At 29.9% G+C, this 24,971-nt stretch overlaps 3 protein-coding genes across 3 annotated transcripts in view; all 3 read right to left on the minus strand.

The window, feature by feature from the left end:
* Positions 1-12,504, minus strand: part of LOC107448760 (uncharacterized) — a 20,036-nt gene extending 7,532 nt beyond the window's left edge. Inside the window, exons 1-5 of the mRNA XM_016064073.3 lie at positions 11,403-12,504; positions 6,893-7,101; positions 4,949-5,092; positions 3,093-4,208; positions 2,043-2,174 (exon numbers count right to left, since the gene is read on the minus strand). Of these exons, the coding sequence (XP_015919559.3) occupies positions 2,043-2,174; positions 3,093-4,208; positions 4,949-5,092; positions 6,893-7,085 (1,585 nt within the window). The 5' untranslated portion in view covers positions 7,086-7,101; positions 11,403-12,504. The remainder of the gene's footprint in view (positions 1-2,042; positions 2,175-3,092; positions 4,209-4,948; positions 5,093-6,892; positions 7,102-11,402) is intronic.
* Positions 12,505-13,101: 597 nt separating this feature from the next.
* The window catches only part of LOC107448774 (uncharacterized), a 98,852-nt gene continuing 86,982 nt past the window's right edge, over positions 13,102-24,971 (minus strand). Inside the window, exon 6 of the mRNA XM_071186418.1 lies at positions 13,102-14,184. Coding sequence (XP_071042519.1) covers positions 14,054-14,184 — 131 coding nt within the window. The 3' untranslated portion in view covers positions 13,102-14,053. The remainder of the gene's footprint in view (positions 14,185-24,971) is intronic.
* The window catches only part of LOC107448751 (uncharacterized), a 48,179-nt gene continuing 39,922 nt past the window's right edge, over positions 16,715-24,971 (minus strand). Inside the window, exons 2-5 of the mRNA XM_071186458.1 lie at positions 23,657-23,865; positions 21,563-21,706; positions 17,294-18,474; positions 16,715-16,729 (exon numbers count right to left, since the gene is read on the minus strand). Coding sequence (XP_071042559.1) covers positions 16,715-16,729; positions 17,294-18,474; positions 21,563-21,706; positions 23,657-23,849 — 1,533 coding nt within the window. The 5' untranslated portion in view covers positions 23,850-23,865. The remainder of the gene's footprint in view (positions 16,730-17,293; positions 18,475-21,562; positions 21,707-23,656; positions 23,866-24,971) is intronic.

Consider the following 24,971-nt stretch of genomic DNA (forward strand, 5'->3'; position numbering starts at 1 on the left):
TAGTTGCATTTCCACTCGTGTTCTATCCACCAATTTTCGTTTCAATCGGACAACTCCTTCTTGGTGCGTCGATTTTTTTGTTACAGAGTGAATTAATTTTTAATTTAAATAATTTCTATTTAAATGTAGTTCAAATTGAAATCATTCATTCATTTCATTCAATCATTCATTTCCTTCAATCATTCATTTCATTCAATCATTCATTTTAATAATTTATTTTATTTAATTTCTCTTTAAATTTACAATTTTTGCTCATGGAAACTAATGATGCCTATTAATCTTTGCTTCATGATGTTTGATAAAATTGCCACGATACATAAGCTGAAAAGTTCAAGGTTGTAAATCTGGTGTCTTAAATGCTTTATTAAAAGCATGCTGTGTCCATCTTTTGACAAAATATATCCACGAACGTTAATGAAACATTCTCTTGTTTATCTGTTTCATTAAAATTTTCTTTTTTTATTTATGAAATATTTTTCGGTTGCATATTTAAAATAGACTGATTTGTTTTTTTTAAAAAAGAATTAATAAAATTTAATTTTTTTTCATTCCCAATAAAATTTTATTCCTTAATTATATAATTTAAATTATTATAAATTATAGAAAAAAAACTTAATATAAATTGTAAGATTAAATGTATTTGTAAATCTATTTACTTACGTTTTCTTGAATATTCACTATTCAATGTAGTTTTTAAATAACGATAAAGAAATATGATCCAAAAACATTATCCTCACATCGAGTTTCAAAATTAGCTTCGACAGTTAGCAGTCGTCGTAATAAGTAAGATTAATCAGAAGTTGGTGTTGATGACACGACCTTGGCATGGACAAATATTTATAGCTTGTTTTTCCTCTTCCATGTGAAAAAAAAAATAATACTACACAGAACGTTTTTTCTATGAGTTAAAAACAGTTGTTTATTATCAACGCTTCGTGACAGATACTAAACGTCTGAATATAAGGATGTTGCCAGGTTATGAAACATGCAGTATTGTAATTCTAATCGCTGTTTGTTTTTAATTCAAATATAATTTCCACTTTGTAACCTAAAAAGGCATTTAATAACAAATTAAATAATGCCGTGGTATTAAAAATTATGTTTTAGATTTTTTTCATTCTAGCAAATTTTAATCGCATTTCGTTTTTATGTTAATATTTCGTAGATGTAAACTAAAAAAAGCATTTAAAAATATATTAAATATTACTATTGTATTAAAAATCAATACAATTAATTAAGTAAATGTACTTGTTTCTTAAATTCGTTTTGTAGTTAAATATTTTTTGTTCTCATGAAACAAGTATTAAACTTCTTTAGAATTTATTACTTTTTAAAACTGTTGTATGTAATTAACTGTAAATATGTTAATTAACCAAAACTAGGATTTCATACAACTCTAGGCTTGCCCTTTATAGTTAAAAACTACTGTTGTTAAATATTGCTCCAGGTACACGGGATACTAAACTTGTCATCCTTACGAGTTTTAAAATTGTCTCACAGCATTCTAGTCATACAATATTTGTCTGCTGTATAATTTTTAATACATGTAATTAATGTATGTTTTACGTCTGTACGACTCTGAAATTAAAAAAAGAGAAAAAAACATATTTATTTATAAGCGAAATACTTTTTGTGAAAATTCACTAACCATTATTTTGTGTTCTACCACCTCCACTCTGGCTATTATTACTTAAATACTTGCAGTGGGCTTTTTCAGTAGAAGATCAAAATCTTTGAAGTAAGGCTATTTTCTTAGACATTGACCGCCAAAATCTTCTTGTGCTAACAGTGAACCACACAGGTATATATTTCTGTGTTACATACTAACGAATATTTCCAAGGAAACCAGCAGGTGGATTTGGAGTAAACTTAAAAATTATCCTAAGGTAACAAGAAACTAAAATTTTACACAACTTTCAAGGTTAATAAGAAGTGACTGCTTTAAAAAAATAGTGAGCTCAAACAGAACACCGTGAACACTTTTAAATAAAATTTAATTGAAAGAAAAAATGAACGTCGTTGTGCAGTATTCAATTATGAACCATTTGCAATGGTTGTTCTAGCATGTTTGGTGAGCCTAAACATCAGAGGAATAATTGCAGCACACACAATGCATAAAAATATGAACAAACAATAGAGTCCATCATATGATCCTAAAGTTTCTCTGAAGTAACCTGAAAATAAATAAACATAGAAATAATTTTTTTAGGATACATAATGGTTTAATATTACTTCTGAACTTTTTTTAATGTTTCAGTTCTGCATTACATATCTTCTAAAATAAAATTATTTCTCTATTTTCATTTGAATTTAAATTACGAAAATAACTTTTGAAATTTCAGCTTATTTGATTTTAGGCTCATTTTGTTTTCTATCTCAATTAAACAAATCTTTGTCATTTTACATACGTAAGGATTGTTCACGCTTAATTTTTCTACTCTTTAATTTTTTTGTTTAAATGCATTGACTAACTCGCATTCAAGAAATTTTTGCAGCAATGGAAAGGAGAAAAGCCCTTTAAGATCTTCAGTGGGTTTTCGACAATAATAAAAGTCCTTTGCTGATGTCATAGGATTTGATTAGGGATGCTCAATGGTGCTAAAGTTAGAAATACCATAAACTACATCTTTCCAGGTCAGATATACTTGAACACAAAATTTTATTAAACGAAAACCTTAAAGAAGATTGAAGTTAGTCGGGTTTGTACAGGCCTGATTCTAATTATCGGGTTTTATAAGAGATTTGATTTGTGTTCAACCAATTACCTACTAAAATTTAGAGCTAGAAGTAGAAACATACATTTCGCTCATGGGCTGCAATAGCGGCACAACTCAAAAAATCATGTTTTGAGATAAGTGGGTTTAAGGTTTTCATTGCTAAAGAAAATGCATAAGAAACGCTTTAGTTTGCTTAAACGAAGATTACCTTCAAGTTGAATTATGAGTTGTGCTGGTATTGCGTTGAAAAGAATGTGTATTTTAATATTTTCACTGTTCTTGGTCCAAAACTCGTGTGTTTTTTGAGTTGTGCCACTATTGCAGCCCATAAGCGATATATTCTTATGTGTTACAGAAAGAAATTATTAAAATTACCTATGAGAGGGGATGACGTTAAAACTAAAGCTCCATATAACAAATATCTGGATGCAATTGCCATCGTTTGGTGATCTTTATCAACACACTTAAAAATCATTCCCGGGTAAACAGTCGTGATTGCACCTGAAGCTAGTGCATACCAACATGCTCCTGCCATCATTATGCCAAAACGAGATGTCCACATTATAAAAAACATTGAAAGAGCCATTTGACCGTAGCACAGTATTGCATAATTTGACAATGTTAAATAGCCAAGATCAGTCACCCAACCAAAACAAGCTCGACCAATCAAGTCAACGAATGGCTGTAGCATTAGGAAATAAATCTCCAAGTCTCTTGAAATGCCTTTGTCTCTAGAATAATCTATCATAGTTGTCCAAAATAATGTTGTAACATAAGTCGCCAATCCTATATTTAGCATCATCATTAAAAATGATAACTCCTTAAAGACACTGAAGCCATATAGATTTTTCTTTTGTTTATCTTTTAAAATCGATGTTAGAGGCAAACTAGGCATAATGATAGAGGTTTTTCTCACGTTTTCTTTTTCCTCCGAGACCGTATTCAGACTTCTATTATCCTCTTTATTTTGAGTTTGGAATTCAAGGTTAACTGCATATTTTGTGGCAGATTCTGTTTTGGTTTCATATGTTGCAAGGTTTTTTAAATTTCCTTCGCTAAGTTTGTGGTTTAAGGATGCTGCAGTATGGGCCTCCTTTTGGCCTTCAGTTACATCAGTTTCTGTGTCTTCCTCATATTTGATGTTACTTGAATTTGCTTGATTGTTGATTTTAAGCTTTTTTTCATAATCTCCTACATCGTAATTAAGTTGTGTGTTTTCATTAGCTTGATGTTTAATTAGATTATGTTGCAAAGCACCAGCTAAGTGTATATAAATTCCAACAGGAATAGAATTTAGCATGATACCTGATAAAATTAAAAATGCACCTGAAACTCCGTATAAATCTATTAAAAAGGTTGCTAGTGGTGGAATAAAAAGTGCTCCTACGCATGATCCAGCATGGGCGATGCCATTAGCCGTGGTGAAATTTCTTGTAAAATGTTTTTTGATAATATTTGGGGCAAGTGCAGTACTGAATGCCAGTCCAACTCCTACAAAGAAGCACAAAGTTTGTTTATGCTGAATAAATTCGTTATAAATTAATAATAATTTTAAGGATATATGAATATGAAACGAAATATAAAAGTTATTTTCAAGTACTGCTATTATTAGCGAAAAATTTAAATTATGGTTGTGAACTCATCAAATTTGTTTGAACAGTATAATGTTGTAAGAATATAAATGTTACTTTAAAAAATTACTTCTTCATCATGAAAAATCACTTCTGTTCACCAAGAGATCTAAATGTTTATAATACTAATTGATAGTAATATTTGAACTTGGGAAGTAGAAGCGCAAGCGTTAGCAAACAGAATTCCTTTTAGTACATATATGTTAAGTGAATAATTTTAGCATTTTAATAGAAAAATTGTTTTCTGCTAAGAAAAAGCAATTATTGCGAAGCAATCATCGGGGTCGGTGAGGGGTAGCGTGCAGGGAGCTTAGCCCCCTAGTATATATACATATAAATACATTCCATTCCTACAAGACAAATAAACTGGTTTTTAATCCCTTCTCTGCTCTTTCAAAAATCAGTAAAGATTGATAAAAATTTGGAATTAGATTTACTTTCTTATTTCTCACTTAAATATTAATGTGATATCGTAAATTAGCATAGATTTTTTGTTTTATCGTTTACGGAAACTCTAGAAATATACATTAACAGTACTAATTACCGGAACAACTTGTATAGGTATCAATACATTATTATAGAAAAGAAATTTTTCCTAACCAAAAACAATTCCCAATAGTAAACTCATTCCAACAATATTTGAAGCGAAAAAACATGTTCCAAAACCAATAGCTGCTAGCACACAACCAACAATAGTAACTAGTTCCAAACCAAACGTTTCCCCTACAACACCAAATACAGGACCTGAAAAAAATGAAATTGATAAGTTCAGAAATAGTTTTAATATCTTTCTGCATCAAAGAATCGTAATATTACCACCGCTGTTTTGGGTGTTCAAGTTAACGTTACATTTTGTTTAGATTTTGCGCAAATATATATATATATATATATATATGAAAGACTTAGAAACTTGAAACTACAAGGGTGCGTTAAAAGTTCCACACGGAGTAAAACGGAATAAAAAAAATTAGCATTCAATAATTAGTTAGAGAGTTATTAAGTAATAAACTTGTAGGCAGCTTATATTATACGAGCGCTCTACATGCCACAGGAATGCAGCTTGAAATTTTCTATGAAAGGGCCATGATTATCTATGAACTTTAAAAGTTATTTTTATTTGAAATGTTGTTTTTTTTGCGAAATTTTTATCACTCCTTTTGTTTTACCTTACATTTTGCTTCGCTGCACAATTCCCCCCCCCTCATGATTCCGTAAAAGATTGAAGCATTTATTTTAATTTAATTTTACGTTCTTTGATTTTCCGTTATAGTATATAAGTGCCCCTAGATGCCTTATAGGGTTTAAGTCTGATGACTGGGAAGGGGTACGAAGCTGATTTGTCACATTGTAAAACAACCCTAGCCTAATAATGTACGCCGTTATCATCATTGTTCTGCTGAAAGTAAAAATTACCGTTTATTTCATTTTTCTTGCCAGTTGTCTGGTATTTTTTTCAGTATGTTCAAGCAGTGAGTTTCATTCCCTCGTTAATATAGACAGTGTTCGATTGTCATAAGTTTTTTTTTTTATTGAAAATCTAGATTTCAAAATTTTCTAATCTTTTTTTAATATAAATTTCCATCGTTTTTTATGTTAAAGTATTTGTAAAGTTTTTATAGGCTTTTTTAATGTCCTTAATGAACTTCCATATTGTTGGATGAGCCACGTTGAAGCTCGTTTTGCATTCTCAGATTTATAGCCTCAACATAATTGTGCGATATCCACCATTTAAAATTCATTCAAAAACATTCACTGTACAGCATATTCAAACATACACACTTTAAATTTTACTTTTTTTCGAGAAAAAAAAGTTAAGCGAAGTTTTTCTCACATATTAAATGTCTATTTTTGGACTTCATACGTTTTTCGGATGAGAATAAAAGAGTTAAAAACAAATCTATTTCCCTCACTTAATAATTTTTAAATACTTCTTAACGATTTAAAATTCCTGATTTTCTGTTACTGTAAATAAATAATTTAATAAACTAAAAAAATATGTTTAGAGTCATTGAAATATAGCCACCGTTATGTAAATAATTAGAAATGCGATGGAATGTTTTCTTTTCTACGGCAGGCACTGAACTTTCGTTCTTCACCTCGGAAGATTCATTCCCTGTGCCGGATTCGAACCCACAACCATTGGCTTCACAGTTGGGCACTCTGACCGCTCTGTCACTTGGCCGGCAATGCGGTGGAGTGTCAATATCAAAATAGACGAATCGAATTAGCAATGGGGCTGAATTGGGAAGTGAACGAAATGGCAACAGGTTTGAGACGGTGGAATCGAAATGGTAGGACCAAAGTAACGTGACCGAAATATCATGGGCTGTAAGAAAATATAGTTGAGTTAGCTTACATGCATTAATGTAGTAATTAGCAATCATGTAAAAATTTATCAAAAAGCAAGTTTGAACTTGTAGAAAAATTTCCCAGTGGCGTTTCTTTTGAACAGAGGCTTATCATCATATTCTCATAACTCTCTTTTTTTTTCATAGAAACGATTATTAAGGCAACTTTTCTCTTAAGAACAAAAAGTATTATTACCTCCTAAACATGAAATCAACAAAAACAGAAAAATAGGTAAGGAAGCTGTTTCTCGATTCGTATCATAATGTTCTGTAATTAAGACTAACAACAGTCCAGCAATGCGATATGGAGTTGTGCTGAGGCAGAGTATGACAGAAAAAGAGGCTGTCACTAACCAGCTGGTATAGCTTTCGTACCCTATGATCTTCATTGATTTTCAAAAGAACCTGTAAATTGCTTCAATTAATGAATTTGATTACATGATTTATAACATATAATTTAGGGGAGATTGTTGTACTTTGATATTTCGACACATTTATTTCATGCAGAATGTAATATCACGTACTTCAGAAACAAAAAATGTTGAAAGTATTACGTGGTTTTATGCCTTGTACTATCGTATGAGGTGTACCATGAAAGTTTGTCGGCTATGACTTGGATAGTACTAATTTTTAATTCTTGTTTTCTAATTTTGAAAGTTGATTGAAGGTGGATTTCTTTGTAATTTAGGTTTGTTTTTAATAAAATTTTCAAAAAGCTTGTTTAAAATAATATTTATCAATTGATTCATAAACGTTATTTCAAATGACATTTTATGTTAATAATTCAAAATCTATAAATTTATCAAAAGCATTAAAATGTCATGCGCAAAAGGAATTACATCTGTTTTATAAGCTAACTGGAGTCCAGAAGCGCCTTTTGCAAGCATAAGGGTTCAGTTCTGAACCGAAGCACACTTTTTTAATTTTGCTTGGTTTAGCCAAAAAAGGTCACTTTTCCTTAAGAAAATTCGACATTCTATCTTGTGAATTATAATTCGAAATTTATCGTCTTCAGTTGTACTTTTCAAGGAAAGTATTAGAGCGTTTTATTTAAAAATGAAATTGGTGAGGAAAAAAATAACCCAGAAATTAAAAAAAGGTCCTTTTGCAAAGGTCTGGATCATTTGAAGTTGTCCAGAAGACATCAGATGGTCGCGGTATAAAATATTATAAGGACTGATTATAAAAAAATAATAATTATTAAAAATAAAAAAATAATGAAAATATTATAACTGCGTATTCTGAATGAAGAATTTCTTACTAGTAGGTACAACATTCTCTCCTATATATGTTTTTTTTTAAACTTTATACATAACATAATACTTCTGGTTTTTTAACCAGTTCTGTTTTCGGAAATTATGCGGGAGGGAAAAAATTGCATTAATATTGAAGGAAATGTTTTGAAAAAGACCACAGTAAAGCACGGCAGATCTCCTCACCTCTAATCACTCTATTATGTTAACTTTTTTTTAACTACAAAAAGTTTGCTTTTACCTCCCAAACATCGAATTAACAAGAACAGAAGAATAGGTATGGAAGCTATTTCTCGATTTGTCTCGTAATATTCTGCGATTAAAACAAACAACAGTCCAGCGATGCGATATGGAGCTCCGATGAGGCAAAATATGACAGAGCAAGACGCTGTCACGAACCAACTGGTATAGCTTTCGTAGCCAATGATCTTCATTGATTTTCAAAAAGAACCTGTAAATTGTTTACATTAATGGATTTGATTGACACACATTAAAATGCACAATTTCTTTTCTGTATTTAAATTGTGTGTCTAACATGAAGCGTTCTGGTTTCAGAAATTTTATAGGACAGGAAAGGCATTAAAATTTTATGAAATGTTTCTTAATTATTCTTAAATGCGTTTTATTTTTTAATAAAACACATTTTTTTTATTTAAATTTTTAAAAAAAGCATATTTCATTTAAGTATTTTTGTTACGAGAATTGATTCACTTAGTTTTATATTTCATTGATTTCACTGCCGGAAAAGAACAGCAATAAATTTTTGTTATATTTCATTATAAAAGTATATTTAACAAAAAAAAAAGGAATTTCATATTAAATTCCAAGTAATAAAATGACTAGTTATTTCTCCAAAATGAAATGTTATGCTATTTTGTAAAGATACCTTTTGCAAAAAAACAAATTTTGTGTCAGTTTCTTTTAACCTAATGTTTTTATACTTTTAAAAAGTAGCTGAAAAATAATAATTTGCTGTTTTTATTGCAATATTTCCACTTTTTTCACCTGACAATATGTAAAATCCTTTAATCAAACTTCAGAAGTTAAAGAAAATAAGTATGACGTTTAAAAATTAATATGAAATTAAATTTTAAAGAAAAATGTATCACACCCGCATTGAAACTAACGGCTTTAAGTACTTTAATTGATATATTATAATATAGTTATTTCTATATAAAATATTGAATTACCATAAAAAAAAATTTCAGACAAATTCATATTTTTATCGGTGTTTCTTATCATGAAATATGAATATTTAAGAAAGTCTTGTATTGCTAGATTTAGAAAAAAAAATATAAAATTACTTTTACTCCTAAAATATAGAATTTTTTTAAAATTATAATGAGTGCATTTTATGAAATTGAATAATAAAGGCTTCCCACACTATGTTCTTAAAGAGGTACCACTTTTTAGATTTAAATTTTTATCAGTGACAGATCACTGATAATTATATTTGAAATATTTTAATAATAAAATGTAGTCACTTATATTATTTTTTTGTTAAAAATATTTTGGAAGTAAGTAATAAAAGTTATTTTAGCAAAGTCTGCAAGTAGTACGATTTAGGAAACTTGTTGGCTAGCTCATAACACCTGCTCCCTAAATCTTATTATCCTCAAAATATCTGTTATGAATAAGTAGAGCATGTGTTACGTATATTAGTAGTTTAATAGCATGAAAAAATGTGATAGTACATTTTTGTACTATACAAATATAGTAACAGTATTTGTAAGCCTATAAAATGTTCATGTAACAATGATGTTACGATCGACCAAGTTGATTTTAAGAAACGGCACAATGCAGGCAATTGACCTCAATGTATCAATTTATAATTTTCATAAACACGAGAAATAAGCTAAACTGAGTTAGCAGTGTAAATAAAAGCTCTTAGAAAGATGAGTTTAGCTCCTAATAAATGAGAGTTAAAACTTCAAATACAATAATATGAACCTGTTACAATAATATGAACCCATTTTTTTTGTAATTTACAACTTTCTAAATTTGCTAAATACTAATTTTTAAATCAGTGTTTTTTGCATTTGAATCTGTTATTTCTAAGCATTGAATCTTATATCAGTATATACACAGACCTTGACTAGTTTCTCCTTCTTAGATTTACAAAATGTAATTATTTTTCACCATTATCAGTTTTACATTTTTTTAAAATTAACTGTTTTTTTCCTTTTTAGTTTCAAATTTCATAATTTATGGTATTTGAACCAGATTTGATTTGCAGAGTTATCAGTTAATAATTAGTGGTGTCAACAGCCAGTTGAGAGTTTTAACTTTTGTGCAATTTTTTTATAGTAAAAAATACATTCATTTTCTTATTAGCGGTACAAAAAATTTAGAAAGGGTGCACAAAAGTCATAAGTTTGGGAAACACTGGGTTAGCCTAACTGTAAGGAGATTTTAACCCATGATCTGTTTATCACTGAGGATATGTGAGCCGGATGCTAAATTCGTATCTGCTAACCATAGCTGGTATTCGAACCCGGGTCTCCCTATTGGAAGGCGAATGCTCTATCCTCTGCTTGATAAACAATACTTAATGTTTTCATAGAAAATATTAATTTATTCTTTTTCTTATCCAAGTTTGATGCTGTGTCGAAATAATATAAAAATTGTACTCTAAAAATAGCATATTTATCATGTTTTAATTAATTTTAACTAAAGACTTTGAAACTTAGATAATCAACTTTAAGATACTACACTAGTGAATTTTTTGTTGTTGTTATCCAGACCACTGGTAATTTACTGCAAAGATAGAAAAAAGGTCTAGATATCAAGATGTATAATATTTTGAGAACTTTTTTTTATCTTGAGTTCAGATATGATTAAGTTAGATTCACATCACTCAAAATAGATCTCCAACATTTGTGTGTTTTCATAACTCTCAGATTATTTAATTCCATACACGTGTTTTTGTTTTAGTATTATATATTTTGTATTTTAACGGCAAACGTAAATAAGTTAGATCCAACACTATTAGTTAATATTAGTTAACGACAGTAAATACATAGGTTTTACTTCTTAGAATTTACTCTATATTTGTTGTTTTGTAAGCTGAAAGTCCAAAAATTAAACATTTCTAATAAAAACTGTCATTGTTTGAATAAATAGCTTTCATAAAATTCTGATAAGTGTTATTTAAATAGTCAAAAACTTAGTCTAAGTCACAAACTTAGTCGTGTTTTTGAATATTAAATTAAAACGATTGATAAAGTATTTTAAATGAATAAGTTTTATTAATCATTATGAAAAAAAGTAAAATATGAAACAGATTTTTATTTTTTCATTCTATTGACTATGAACATAACATGATATTGAACATGATTTTTCATTCTATTGATTATGAACATGATTGTTGTTCTTATCTTAGTGATTTCCTGTTTTCATTACTAATATAACAAGCAAAATAACTAAAACCTAATTTACAGAAAAATAACTTACCCTGTTCGAAAACAATTTGAATTAAATATGCTGATTAAATTTTTGTTAAACACAAATCATCATCAAATCTGTTTAAAAATAACATACATTTTATATAACTAGTTTCAATTGCTCAGCCGTTTTTTAGCGCCATACAAATAGGAAAAGGACTACAAAATACGTCTTTTTTTAGTGACCTCTAGTTGTTACTTTTTTTGTAGCATTTTATTTTTTTCTACATTTTTTTAACGAATGATTAATAAACATATGGAAAGGGCTTTCTCAACTTAATTACCACGTGAGAGTTGGGAAGATTATATTTCTAGCTGGCAAATATCATAAATGTCTGCTTGAAGGTTAAGGTGTATTTCAACTTTAAAATAATAGAATATTTGTATTTGGTATTGCACTGTATTTGTTTTAAATAGGAATGCCATTGCTAAATTATTTTTTTAAAATGTCCTTTTCATATAAGCATAGTTTGACAATGTACACTAGTGATTATAATGAGTTAATAGTGCATACATAAAATATACATCCTAAAAATAGTACGTTATATAAATTAGAAATACTCGTTTTTGGATAAAATTAGTGTTAAATGAGCTTTCATAGACACGTAATTCTTTCAAAATTCATGTTATTTATTTAGAATGAAAACAGAATGTACAGTGCTCAAAGGAAAAAAAAAGAAAGAAACAGAACACCTTTAATAACTTCTGATCTAATGATTGAATTTTCTCGCACTAAGACTCAATCTTAATGGTTCGATGGGGATGTGATCAAATATACTGAATAATTACCTCAAACGGTATTTTAAGTTACAAAATCAGACACTAAATCGTACTTTCGATGAATAAACATGTCTTTTTTCTATATACTTGGATTTCTAAATTTTCGGAAATATAGCCCCAATAGTTTGACCGGGAGTGTGGTAGAAAGTTTATAAAATTGGAAAGATTGTCGAAAGTTGAATTTGTTTTCTTGCGTATTTTGCCATTTGTTTACCTTATTTTTTACTAAATGGTAATTTTATTCTTTGTTCGGTAATCGAAACGTTTCTACACACAATTATGATTTTTGATCGAATTGTCCGTGAGAAATCAAATTTTAAAAAATCATGTATTTAAAATTTGATTTCTCAGGTATTATGTGACCAATCTTGTTCAAATATTAAAAAAAAAAATCTGCTGTAATTAAATAAAAAAAAATTCTCTCATCTCATATAAAATCATGTTTTGATGTGTATTATGATGGCTTAAACTCCGTATTTTTGGTGTATTTAATATATTTTTGGCGTGTTAAAACGAGTATTTTTTTGAATTCCTAAATTGGCTAATCTTAAATTATGATTAATTAAGGGTTTTTCTTTTTTTATTCTACATTGTAAAAAAATCAGGAACCTTTTGATTTAAATAACCAATTCTTGTATAATTTTTTAGTTACCTTGAAAAAATTAAAAGGGTATAAATAGTATTCTTAACAAAAATAGATTGATCAAAATAGAAGGAATGAACTAGTATCTTTTGCAACCTGATAGTTAACTCACTTCTGCAGAATACATTGTATGACGAAATCTTTGACTTATATTTTAAAACTATTTTTTTTAAATATTTATAACAGTCTTTTTTGTTTTAATGCAATGGAAATTTTAACAAAACTATGCGAATGTCTGAAAGCATAAGTATTTAAAAAAAATAAAAGATTTGTAAATGACTCAGAATTAAAGCAAATCATTCTAAATACTTTATTTCATAGATTTAAAGAAAATGTCGTTGCATTAAATAAAAACAATGCGTGCAATGGTTTGAGTCAATAAATAAAATAATACAGTATCATACAGATATTATCATGAAATTAAATACCAGCCAAATTATTCGACGCAAGATAAGATTCCATAACATTCTATGTAAAATATTAATTCTATGTAAGATACTATACAGCTTTATTCTTTTTACGCTACTGAAAACGGTTAGCACTTGTTTACTTTCGTGTATCAATTGGTTAACATGGTAATGAAATACGTTAAAAATAAATAGAAATCGCAAGTATATGAAAAATCTCTTGAATAAAAACCCATTTGATGTATGTTTAAATATAAAAGTATTGCATAATAAACTCGTGCAAAACATGTATTTATTAAAATCCCACACTGAGTCTAATAATTTGATTTAATTATTATAATATATTAATATAATACCTGATATAATAAATATTCCATATTTATATAATATATCGTCTAATTTAAACAATTGATACACGAACTTCAGCAAGTGCAAACCATTTACAGTCGCGTAAAAACAATAAAGCTGTATAGTATCACTTGATAACTAAGATTTTACATAGAATCTAATAGTGTGTCTAGTAATTTGGCCAGGGACGGTAATTAAAAAAATATTCTTACTGTTTGTTTATTGGTTTAGTATATGAACAATGTCTTCATCACTTTAAAAGGAAAACTGTGCATCTCTTACTCTTTTCAATAAAATCTTCGAAATATTTTTATTAAATTACTATTATTAGGGGAAAAACGTGGTTTCCAAGAATGGTCTGACTTTGGAAAAAAATCAGTACACCATTTTAGAGTTCACGTATAAGTCTTTGATCATTATCACCTAGTAAAAATAGTATGTTCGAATATTTTTATTACATGTTCTGTAGTTTCAAAATCAGCCTCATGTCTCTACTTTTATGCCACGTTGGGAAAATCTGTGCAACAAAGGCATTGCAACTGCGCACAATATGCACAAAGCTATTAACAAGATGTAAAATCCATCATATGATCCATGAGTTTCTCTGAAAAATCCTGAAAAACAATTAAGTATTATTTATATGACTTAATTTTTCAACATGAGAATAACGATAAGTATTTTAATACTATGTTTACAGAAAGTTTTGATACAAATAAAGATTATCATGTTTGTATTAAATTTAATTTAATTAAATTTGTACTGTGCTGGATTACCCATTAAGTCAGACTAGGCCATGGCCTGTGGCCCCCAATGATTAGGGGCCCCCTTGAAATGGAGGTTTTGAAAATATATTTTAAAAAAAATAAGCAGAACAATGATTTTTTAAAAAAAATCAATTTCAAATATATATTATTAAAATACAATAATTTTTTTTACATAATGTTAATCACATTTTTTTATTACTTATTTTAGTTAATATTTATAAGTATTATTATATAAATAAAAAATATACGAGAAAAAAAATTCATCTAAGGGCCCCCAAAATTTGAATGGTCTAGGGCCCCGCGTGCGCTTAATCCGGCCCTGAATTTGTATTATTAGTCTCAACCAAGAAAATTTATTGGATGCCTGCAAGTGACGTCATCGTAGGTCAATTGTGGCATTCGTAGATTAATAAGCTATTCAGGTTCGACATACACACGTGATTTCAATTGCAGGTATCTAATTAAATTTGATTTAAATCACATGGTTAGGCATTTCCCTTTTGCTCGAGTTGCAAGTACGCAGGTGTTAAAATATATTTACCTGATAATTATTTAAAATTTCCATTAAGTTTTTGAATAATATGTGTGGTTCAAATATTGTTAGTAAAAAACTATTCTACGTATTTTTCCAACTGGCTTTTAAATTCTAGTTTGGACATGGGTTAATTTTATATTATGCAGTCAGCATATTACATCATTGGCTAATTTTACTGTTATTTTAAAATTTGGTTCACCATATAAGTTTTTCCTAAGTATTGTAGGTAATGTGAAATCCTTACGATATTACGACGCAGACACTACACATATTCTCATCCTTAAAATAAATGAAGGACATTTATTTTTTTTCTTCAGTGTCTCGCATTCCTTGAAAAGTATTTGAATCGATTTTTCTCGTTGTTTATATTTAAAAAAATTTTTTTGACACTTGAATACCTTTAAAAAAAGGTAGGAGATCAAGGTTTCGCTCAACTATATTAGAAGGAATAGGACTTGACATCTTTTAAAACTAAGAACTTTTTTTTAATTTAAAGCAATAAACTTATACAGTGAAACCTGTTTTTGTGCGGTCCTTTTTTATGCGATTTTATTTTTGTGCGATTGGTTTTGTGCGATTTTATTTTTTGAGCGATTTTTTTTTGTGCGATTTATTTTTACGCGGTATATGAATCTTAGCGGTGTTAGCACCAGTTTAATGTTTCCCATCAATGTGCATATACATGTTGTGGACGAACTCTGATTACGTGGTCTCCTTGACATCGATGTATCTGAACTTCGTGATGCTCTGTTTATTTACTTTCATTAGTTCATTTATTATCGTCAACTCCATTTTCTCTTCTGTTTAAAATTTATTCTATGCTAAAAAAGTTGAAGTAAATCAGTAAAAAATCGCCTGCTCTGTTAAAATACATAGTATTTTAAAATTAAACCGTTATTTTTATTTTGTAAATTCTCGTCTGCGCGTATCTCAAATACTATACGCTTCGTATTCAGAGTTTTATACACGATTCATGTGATTAAGGATTCATTTTATAGTGAGATTAAAGGTAAATGAATTAATTACTTTTGTTTCCATTTATATGTAGTTTTTATGATTTTTATTTTATTTTATCTGATCACTGACTTTACAGTACCAAAAAACAAATCAATTGAAATCAAGCGACGAAAGCGATTTTCAACCAATTCATTCCAAGAAGATGCGCGTTTTGGATTACGACGAGTAACAGCAAACTATTTAATGTATAATTTGAAAACTTCTCCATGTATACGTACAATGAAGAATTAAATAATTTTACAATTTCTTTGGGTCTTATTTAATTTAATAGAAAGCATTCTCATATCTATTTCATGAACCATTGATGTATTTTCTGAGTCCGACTTTTTTTTATGAGGTCCCTATGCGCCGCATAAAAAAAGTTTTAGGTTGTATATCGTACAAAGTCGTTTTTATATGTAAAAGTCATAAAATTTTCGAATATTTTTTTTGTACGATTTCTTTTATGCGGTCCCTATCCACTGCACAAAAACAGGTTTTACTGTACATCTAAACTCAGATAGTCTATTTTAAAATATTAAAACACCTTTCTGAAAATGCCGTTACAAAAGAATTGTATTAGTGTAATATTTTCAACAGCAAAAAAAAAATCGAAAAATAATGCTTGCTACATCTCTATTATTCTCATTTGACGAAGAATTATTTACTTATATAGACTTATTTGACGAAGACTCATCTCTATTATTCTCATTTGACGAAGAATTATTTACTTATATGGACTTATTTGACGAAGACTCATCTCTATTATTTTCATTTGATGAAGAATTTTACATCTTAAAAATATGACGATGTCTTTTTAAAAAAAATCACAGCATTAAAGCAATGCAATTAACCTGGCAAACTCTGCTTTATGAAATAAATAATTTAATAGGAAAGCAAAATCATATATCTTCATTAATAAATAAGTAAAAAGGTAATGTTTTTTAAATAGATCAAAATGATTACCTTACTTTTATAATAACTGTATACAACTTCTCTGCTAATCGAAAAATGCGCTTCTATGTTTATTAAAAAAATCTCATGATTTGCCTCATCCAATAAGATTAATAAAACAAAACGCGTGTTTTCTTTTGTCAAGTATATGTTACGGTGAATGACCGAAATCTGGTGAATGTCCGACACTCACCGGTGAATGTCAACAATCACCTAGTCGTTTGGTGTATGTCCGAAATATTTGCTAAAAACCCTTACTTCTGACTTTCACCGGTGAATGTCAACAATCACATAGTCGCTTTAGTGAATGTCCGAAATATTTGTTACATTCGATTTGATATTAATTTATTCGTGGATATAATTACATTTATTCGATATTTTAATACTTACTGACGATAGATTAGAACAAACATCAGTGTTTGGAGTATCGGGCCATACATTTACATTTGTCCGGTATACATTTGCTCGGTATACCCTACACTGATGTNTATTTCCCCTTGAAACTAGAACTGTCACATAATTATGTATACCAGTGCAAAACATTATAATTAAAAAGGGGAGGTTCAGAAACACTTTAAAAAAAGCAAATTTACTTTTTTTGTGTGGCTTTGGATTGTGTGATCTGTTTGAAATCGCTGACACTTCTGGACTATTCTCAATCGGTGCAACCACGCAAGTTGTAATCATTTGTTTATTTTGTGTCATATCAGGTAGTTTTGGATTATTTACTAAATCGGAATGTATGTACGAAACCATCTTCATTTCTGAAGGAATGCTTGTTTTGATAGCATCGTTGCCATCAGAATCACCGCTGCAATCTTGAGGCTGCATAACAGTTTCATTTATTTCTAATGTGTTTGAGATTTCAGCGCCATGGTTTAATTTATTAGTCTCACGATTCGCATTGCCTTGATTGTTGATACTTGGGCAACTTTTTCCAAAAGCTGAATGATTGTACACGCGAGACTGTAGATAGAGTTTAGAAGTATCTAAACTATCATTATCTTTAATACCATCGGGTTGTTCTTTACTTAGATCGTAATCATTAGTTTCATTATCAGCTTCGGTACCTTTAAAAACTGTAATGGTGTTTTCTAACTTTCCCTTTTCAAGTTCTAATCTTCTAGACGGCTCTGATATTGTAACAGCAGAATCTGGAAGAGGTTTATGATTGTTTATAGAAAGCTGCTCTGATACATTAATATCCTCTGAATCAGGAAGAGATTTCTGATTGTTTACTCTCATCTCTGTCATTTTGTTAGTTGAGTCAGAAAAGGATGTTTTATTGTTTATAGATATTTTCTCCGAAGTACTATTATTCGAGTCAAGCGGAGAATTTTCATTTTTTTCACGTAACTTCTCTTGGTGGACAAGCTCATTGTTCCTCCTTATGTTCTCAATGATTTTATCTTGTACTAAACCTGCTTTTTGGATGAGCATGCTGATTGGTACCGAATGAAACATAAGTGCTGATATAATTAAAAACGTCCCAGGTAAACCATATTTGTCTAGAAGGAATACAGCAAGGGGCGGAACAAGAATTGCTCCCAAACACGATCCAGCTTGAGAGATTCCATTTGCTGAGTTAATATTTTTGTTGAAATATTTCTTTACTATTGTTGGAAGAAATGTATTACTTCCTGTCGCACCTATACCTGTAACGAAATACAAATTATGTAACTTTAATTATAAGCATATCTGTATCTTTATTAACTATTTTAGGAAAGAGCTTATTTTTAATAACTAAATATACTTTAACAAAAATATTTATCAAAACAGAAAAAGTATTAAATTCTAAAATAAATTAAAAGCAAATATATTTAAAAAAAATTGTATTCGTCTCTTGATATTTCTTAAATGGAATTTATTCTTACTCAACATAAACGTTTTTTTTTTTAAAAAAATGATTAAAACACGTTCTTTATTGTCGTAAAATATTATTAAAAAATTTTTTTTCAAAGGAATTTAAGGTAATTTAAAAAAAATAATTAAGATAATGAGAACAGGATGCCCCCTATGTTGCTTAATTAAGTTGATTTGAAAGTGTAAAAATACTTAAGCTCTATTTCCCCTTGAAACAATGAAATTCCCCTATGTTTTAGAACCCCTCTTTATATAGTGGCAGTTCGAGTAACTTGAATGCTAAAATCATTAAATAAAATTTAAAAATAAATAATGCTAATTATAATAATAGAATTATAATATGACTCTAAAGCGATCCTTGAAGATATTTGTTATCTGAATCTGTTGATGTTTTTAAATGTTGCCAGTTACTAAACATCTTTACTCTAAACGAAAAAGAAGTTGCCATGCATTGGGTAAAATCACAATATGGTCTTCAGAGAAATGAAAGAGCAGATTTCTTGGCAAAGAGAAGAATAAACGATTTTCATATGGTTGCTTACAAGAAGGCCTTAGGCAGTTTAGATCAACCAACCAACATGTTGCTCCTCTCAGAAAGATGGTAAATGATGCGTTGGACAAAAACACACAATTTTAGCTGACTTCATAGATCTAAAATCTAAATATGACATAGTTTGCAAGGAAATCATTTTTTGAAGATGTATAACATTGGTATTCAATCGAATATGTTTCAATGGTTCAGAATTTTTCTTTGGCAGTGTATATGTAAACTACACTTCAAAAATTAACTTCTCGCTTTATAATAACCTAAAAACTGGACAACTTCCGGGCGCCGTCACTAGTTCTTTACTTTTTAACATGGAATATATATAGGATCTTATTCTTGAGCTGCTGAAGATTATGAATGTCAAATGTCTACTTTATACAACAATTTGGTTGTCTGGATCGAAAATCCCAAAAAAACAAACTAAACTACCTTTAATCAGGCTCTAATTAAATTAATTGATTGGTATCATGTCAATGATATGAAAATAAATTTAGCGTAAACTGTATATCATACCTCACGGATCAACCGATCAAGCTGAACTTTACCAAAACTTCTCTGTTCTTCAGACCAACTACTTCGCTTATCTGGGTGTTATTTCTGACTGACGTGGAAAGAGCAAGTTGGAGACATATTGAAAACTAAGAGGCTTACTTTAATAAAAAGAATTGCTGGCTCTAAGTGGGGAAGCTGTAGAACTACCCTGGACATGATTTTTAATTCCTATATTTTGCCACTTCTCACTTACTGTTCCGAACCTCAGGTGTCAGCAAGCAAAAAGGTTGTTGGTTCCCTAAAAACATTCCAAAACCAAGCCCTTCTGCATATTACGGGAGCTGTTAAAAAAATCCCGATTGATGCGCTTTTGATATTCACCCTACATTTGAACATTAAATCAGTTATGGAAGATAAGGCACTAATTTTATGGGAAAAGTTTGTAAGACTACTAGATTGTCTTCCCTTTTGGAATAATCCTTTGTCATCATCTACTCGGAATCTTAAAATCTAAAATTGTTTCCTTCAAAGATTTATCGAAACAAAGGAACAACTAGGATTGACCTGGAAAAACGATAATCTCATCAAGTCACATTGTCAGAGTGAAGGAAGAAAGTACGTACTTAGAACAAATTTGTCAAATGAGGTTCCTAAGAAATTAATTAATAACTTAATACTAAAAGCTGCAGATTTAGAGACTATCCATGAACTGTACCCAGATAATGAATGGCTGCACGCACGTGTTTACAGGTGGCTCGATGGCGACTGACTATATTAACGTTTGTTCTGGATTCTCTTATAGGCTATTCTTATTTTACACTCCTGTTGGAAGATATAAAAAGCAGCTTATGATGCGGAGATCTCGGCAATTCAAATCGCCTTGTCATAATTACAATGTCAAATTAAAAATTTTCAAGGGCCTATTAGATTCTAGGACTGCCCTCCTGACCATTGCTTCATCTGAAGCTCCGATGTCAACTGGTATTTTAAATATTTGTTTAGCCTTGATAAAATTGTAAACCATAAAGAAGTTACATTTCAGTAGTGTCCAGCGCATTGTGGGCTACAGAGAAATGAAACAGCTGATTTCCTAGCAAAGATGGCAACTACAATTTCTCAAATAGCAAAAAGACAAATTCCTTTTCATACGGCCAAGCGGCTATTAAAAAAACATATTGGAGAGAATTTTTGTTGTAATATAAGGGAGGCAAATAAGGACAAGAAATGGATAGAGGAAACCACAAATATTCCATTGCCTAATCAGTTCCTACTTTTCTCCTCGCTACTACCCACGATTGCCTCTCCAAGCATTTAGAGTTAATGAAAACCCTTTCAAGTCCTCTCTGCCAACTGTGCAGCATTCGTGGAGAAATGGACACGAACCGATTGAGCTATTGCCTTATACTGGACTCAGAACACTTGTGGGAGAAATACTGGAGAGCCCGGCTCAGGATAAACGATTTATAGACTTACTGTAGCTTCAGTTTAGTTACAGTTATCACTGTTTCTTATTCTAATTTTACTGTTTGTTTTTCTGTCAACAGTTGTTTTCTAATCTGCCACTAGAGATATACAAAAAAAATTCTATTTTTAAAACTCCCTCAGCGTCAAAACTTTTCAGCGTTTATTTCGCGAATGTTCTCAGTCTTGTACTATTCATAACTTTCGCATATATGTCATCAAAAATTTTAAATTTAAAAAATTCAAATGTGGTTAAAAATTTAAATTGTGAGTAAATGATTTTTTTAATTTAATAAAAATTGTAAATTTAAAAAAAATCATTTACTCGCAATACATTTACTCAATACATTTTACTCTCAGTAAAAAAATATATTTCTTACCATATATTAATCCTAAATATATGCACAAACTGATAATATTGTGTGCAAAGAAACATACTCCAAATCCAATGAAAGCAATGATTGTCCCATATATTGTTATGTTCTCAGGACTGAATTTTTCACCCAAAACTCCACAAAAAGGCCCTTTAAATAAATACGATATCAGTTTTATAATTTACTATTCAATTTAAACAAAATCTTACTTTTTAATCTTAAGAATTCAATTAAAAATAATTTGTTCACTAATAATGAGAGTAATGCATACTAAAATATTGCTAATTAATAACGAGCTGTGTGCAAAATAAAGAAATAAAACATCCTGCATAACGTTTGATGTAATGGTCAAAGTTTTACAACTCAATCATTAGTGTTCCGAGGGCATAACTAGAAGTATGCTAAATAATTATATCAGATTATATTTTAGGTTATGAAATCATACACAAAAACATATTTTTCCTGCATAAACATTCTTTTTACAGACGATTTCGGATTCGACGGAAGTAATATAGTTATTTTAGATATAGTAACAGAGCTGCTTCGATTATTTAGCATTAAGAAGAACATATGAAAAAAAAGGTATCTAAGCAACAGTAAAAAAATATGGAATTTAAATATTTAAAAAAAAATAATAGTTCGCGGGGTATTTTGCAACTTGATCTTTTTTGCTTTTAATAATTTTTTAATTAATTATTAAATTAAAACTAAAACAATTAGCAGAATCTAGATAAATCATTTGTTTCTTTAAAAAAAAATAATAGCTATCTCCAGCAATGCCACCTCTCAGTCTACAGCACAGACTCAAAATATCTCCAATGGAAGGCGATTCATGGGTTTACTATTGAGTCAAGGTTTGATGGTTTTTCTATCCATATAACGGAGACTTACTTACACGAACTTCAGAGAAATTGTATTTTATATTTGAAGATTGTTTTCTGGTTGTTGGAAAAAATTAATGAAATGAAGTGTTCTTTTTCCAATTAGTCTCTACTTTTTGTTGACAGGGTAGGAGAGTATTTAAAACTATTCTTAACAAACGCAAAAATTACTCTTGATGTGTTTTATTTTAGCTTGTGTTGTTCAAATATGTACTTTTATACATATAGTTTGTTTTTTATCCTGTCCGTGTAAATTGTTTACGCGTTGTGGTGATTCAGTATTTCTCATACTAACACGTAGGTACATTTTAAAATTAAATGTATTTTAAAAGTGGGATGTGAACTTTTTTCCTTTAAAATCTGAATTCTGGTTCTGTTGTCAGTGCACTCCAGTAATATCTTCTAATTATCATCATCATAATCATGATTCATCATAGATCGTTGCTAATGGTCTATTAATGTAGCTTTAGTGAAAATACAAACATTTTTAAGATTAAAATATTGCTTCACAGTTTTAACGTGACCAAAGATATAGTACTGGAAAAATACGTTAGATACACAACTTATTAATGGAATCTCATAAATTCACATAGATTAAAATTTTGTATTTTCAACTTTAACTGAAAGACTATTACTTATTTAGACGTATCTCCAAGACATCTTACAATTACTCAAGTCAAAATTGCAATTTAAGCTGTTTCTTTGTCTGTCCCTTAATCAACCTCATAAATCCAAGTATGCTTCAAGTTTAAATTTTCAACTTTCATTGAAAAAGCATTACTATTAATTTATACTTCCTTTCAAGATATCTTACAATGACTAAAGACAATATTGGTATTGAAAATATTTTTTGTTTGTCTGGCAGTTAACCTCATAAATTCATGCATGCTTTAATTTTACATTACTCATACTTCCTTTCAAGATATCTTACAATGACTAAAGTTAATATTGGTATTGAAGATATTTTTTGTTTGTCTGGTAGTTAACCTCATAAATTCATGCATGCTTTAATTTTACATTTTCAACTTTCATTGAAAAAGCATTACTACTAATTACTATGAATGAACATTACCTTCAAGAAATCTTATGATGATTACAATTAATACTGAAATTGAAGCTCTTTCTCTGTTTGTCTCGTAATCAACCTCCTAAACCAACGTGGGCCTTTATTTGGCATTTTGACTTTCACTGAAATAGCATTTTACCAATTTATACGTACCTCCAAGACATCTTACAATGATATAAATCAGAATTGGAAGTGAAGCTGTTTCTCTGTCTGTGTCGTAGTACTCAACAATCGACACATACATCAATCCAGCTATTCTGTGTGGAGTTTGAGAAGTGCAGTTGATGATGCAACTTCCAATGGTTACTATCCAGCTCGTGTAACTTTCAAAGCCTATAAATTTCATCTTTATGTTGTCTATTCTGAGAATAAAAAAAAAGATTTATTTTTAAATGCATTTATAAAAGTGTATAAAAAATAACAATTAAAATCTTTGTTTATTTGATATTAGTCTTGCGTATTGTGGTTAGAGCATTTGTGTTTAGCTATAAGACTTCTGTTTCACTTGTATAGGGGGTAAGTCCGAATAAGAAACCATTATTAGATATTGTTGCTTTATTTTACAACCATTGTTGAACAGCTGACCCAATTTTTTGGATTTACGACTACTAATCAAAGCTTAACCCCGCCCTGCCCTAGTCAGGGGGCATGCGGGGAATAATGTAGACTCAAAGTGTGAGCACATGACTACTCAGCAAGAAAAAAGAGGATTCACAAAGGTAGGCTTGGTGACGATCCATGGCAACACGTCGGAATAATGGACAAGATAGGCAAATGCAACTCCATGGAAAACCCTGGGTGATGTAGGTTAGGCGCCGCGCTCGCAGAGCAGCAACCTCACCAAGATCCAAAGATTACCTCTCCCCAACCAGAAAGCTGCAAAGAATTTGTGAAACCTTAAAATTAACAAAAGTAGTTACTCGAGTCGTGATGGCTCAGGGGATAGAGCGTTCACCTTCCAATGACGCGAACCGGGTTCGAATCCCAGTCGATACGAATTCTGCATCCGGCTTGCACCCACCACAGTGCTGACGTGAAATATCTTCAGTGGTAGACGGATCATGGGTTAAAGTCCCCTCGCCGTCAGGCTTACCGTGGGAGGTTCTCCTGGTCTGCCTCTCCATGTAACTCAATCAAAAGGTCCTCCACGAAGGCAAATTTCTCCCAATATTCGATCCAGGAGTTCCCTTGTCTTCTGGATTGGGTTCAAAATTAGAAGTCTACGGAGTTGAACATTAGTAGTCGTAAACCCATAAAGTTGGATCGGCTGTTCAACGACGGTTATAAAATAAAAAGTAGTTACTCAGTAAACAGAATTTAGGAGTTTGAGTGTTCAGACATAACAGGCCAGGCATCAGATGAAGAACAATAAAAACAGTAAAGACATTGAATAAAGCTAGCAAACATATTGTGATGATGAAAAGTGCTACAATTTGCATAAAGCCAATGAAAACAAATACAATTTCAA

This window comes from Parasteatoda tepidariorum, chromosome 10 (genome assembly GCF_043381705.1).
Source record: "Parasteatoda tepidariorum isolate YZ-2023 chromosome 10, CAS_Ptep_4.0, whole genome shotgun sequence".
Lineage (NCBI taxonomy): Eukaryota > Metazoa > Arthropoda > Arachnida > Araneae > Theridiidae > Parasteatoda > Parasteatoda tepidariorum.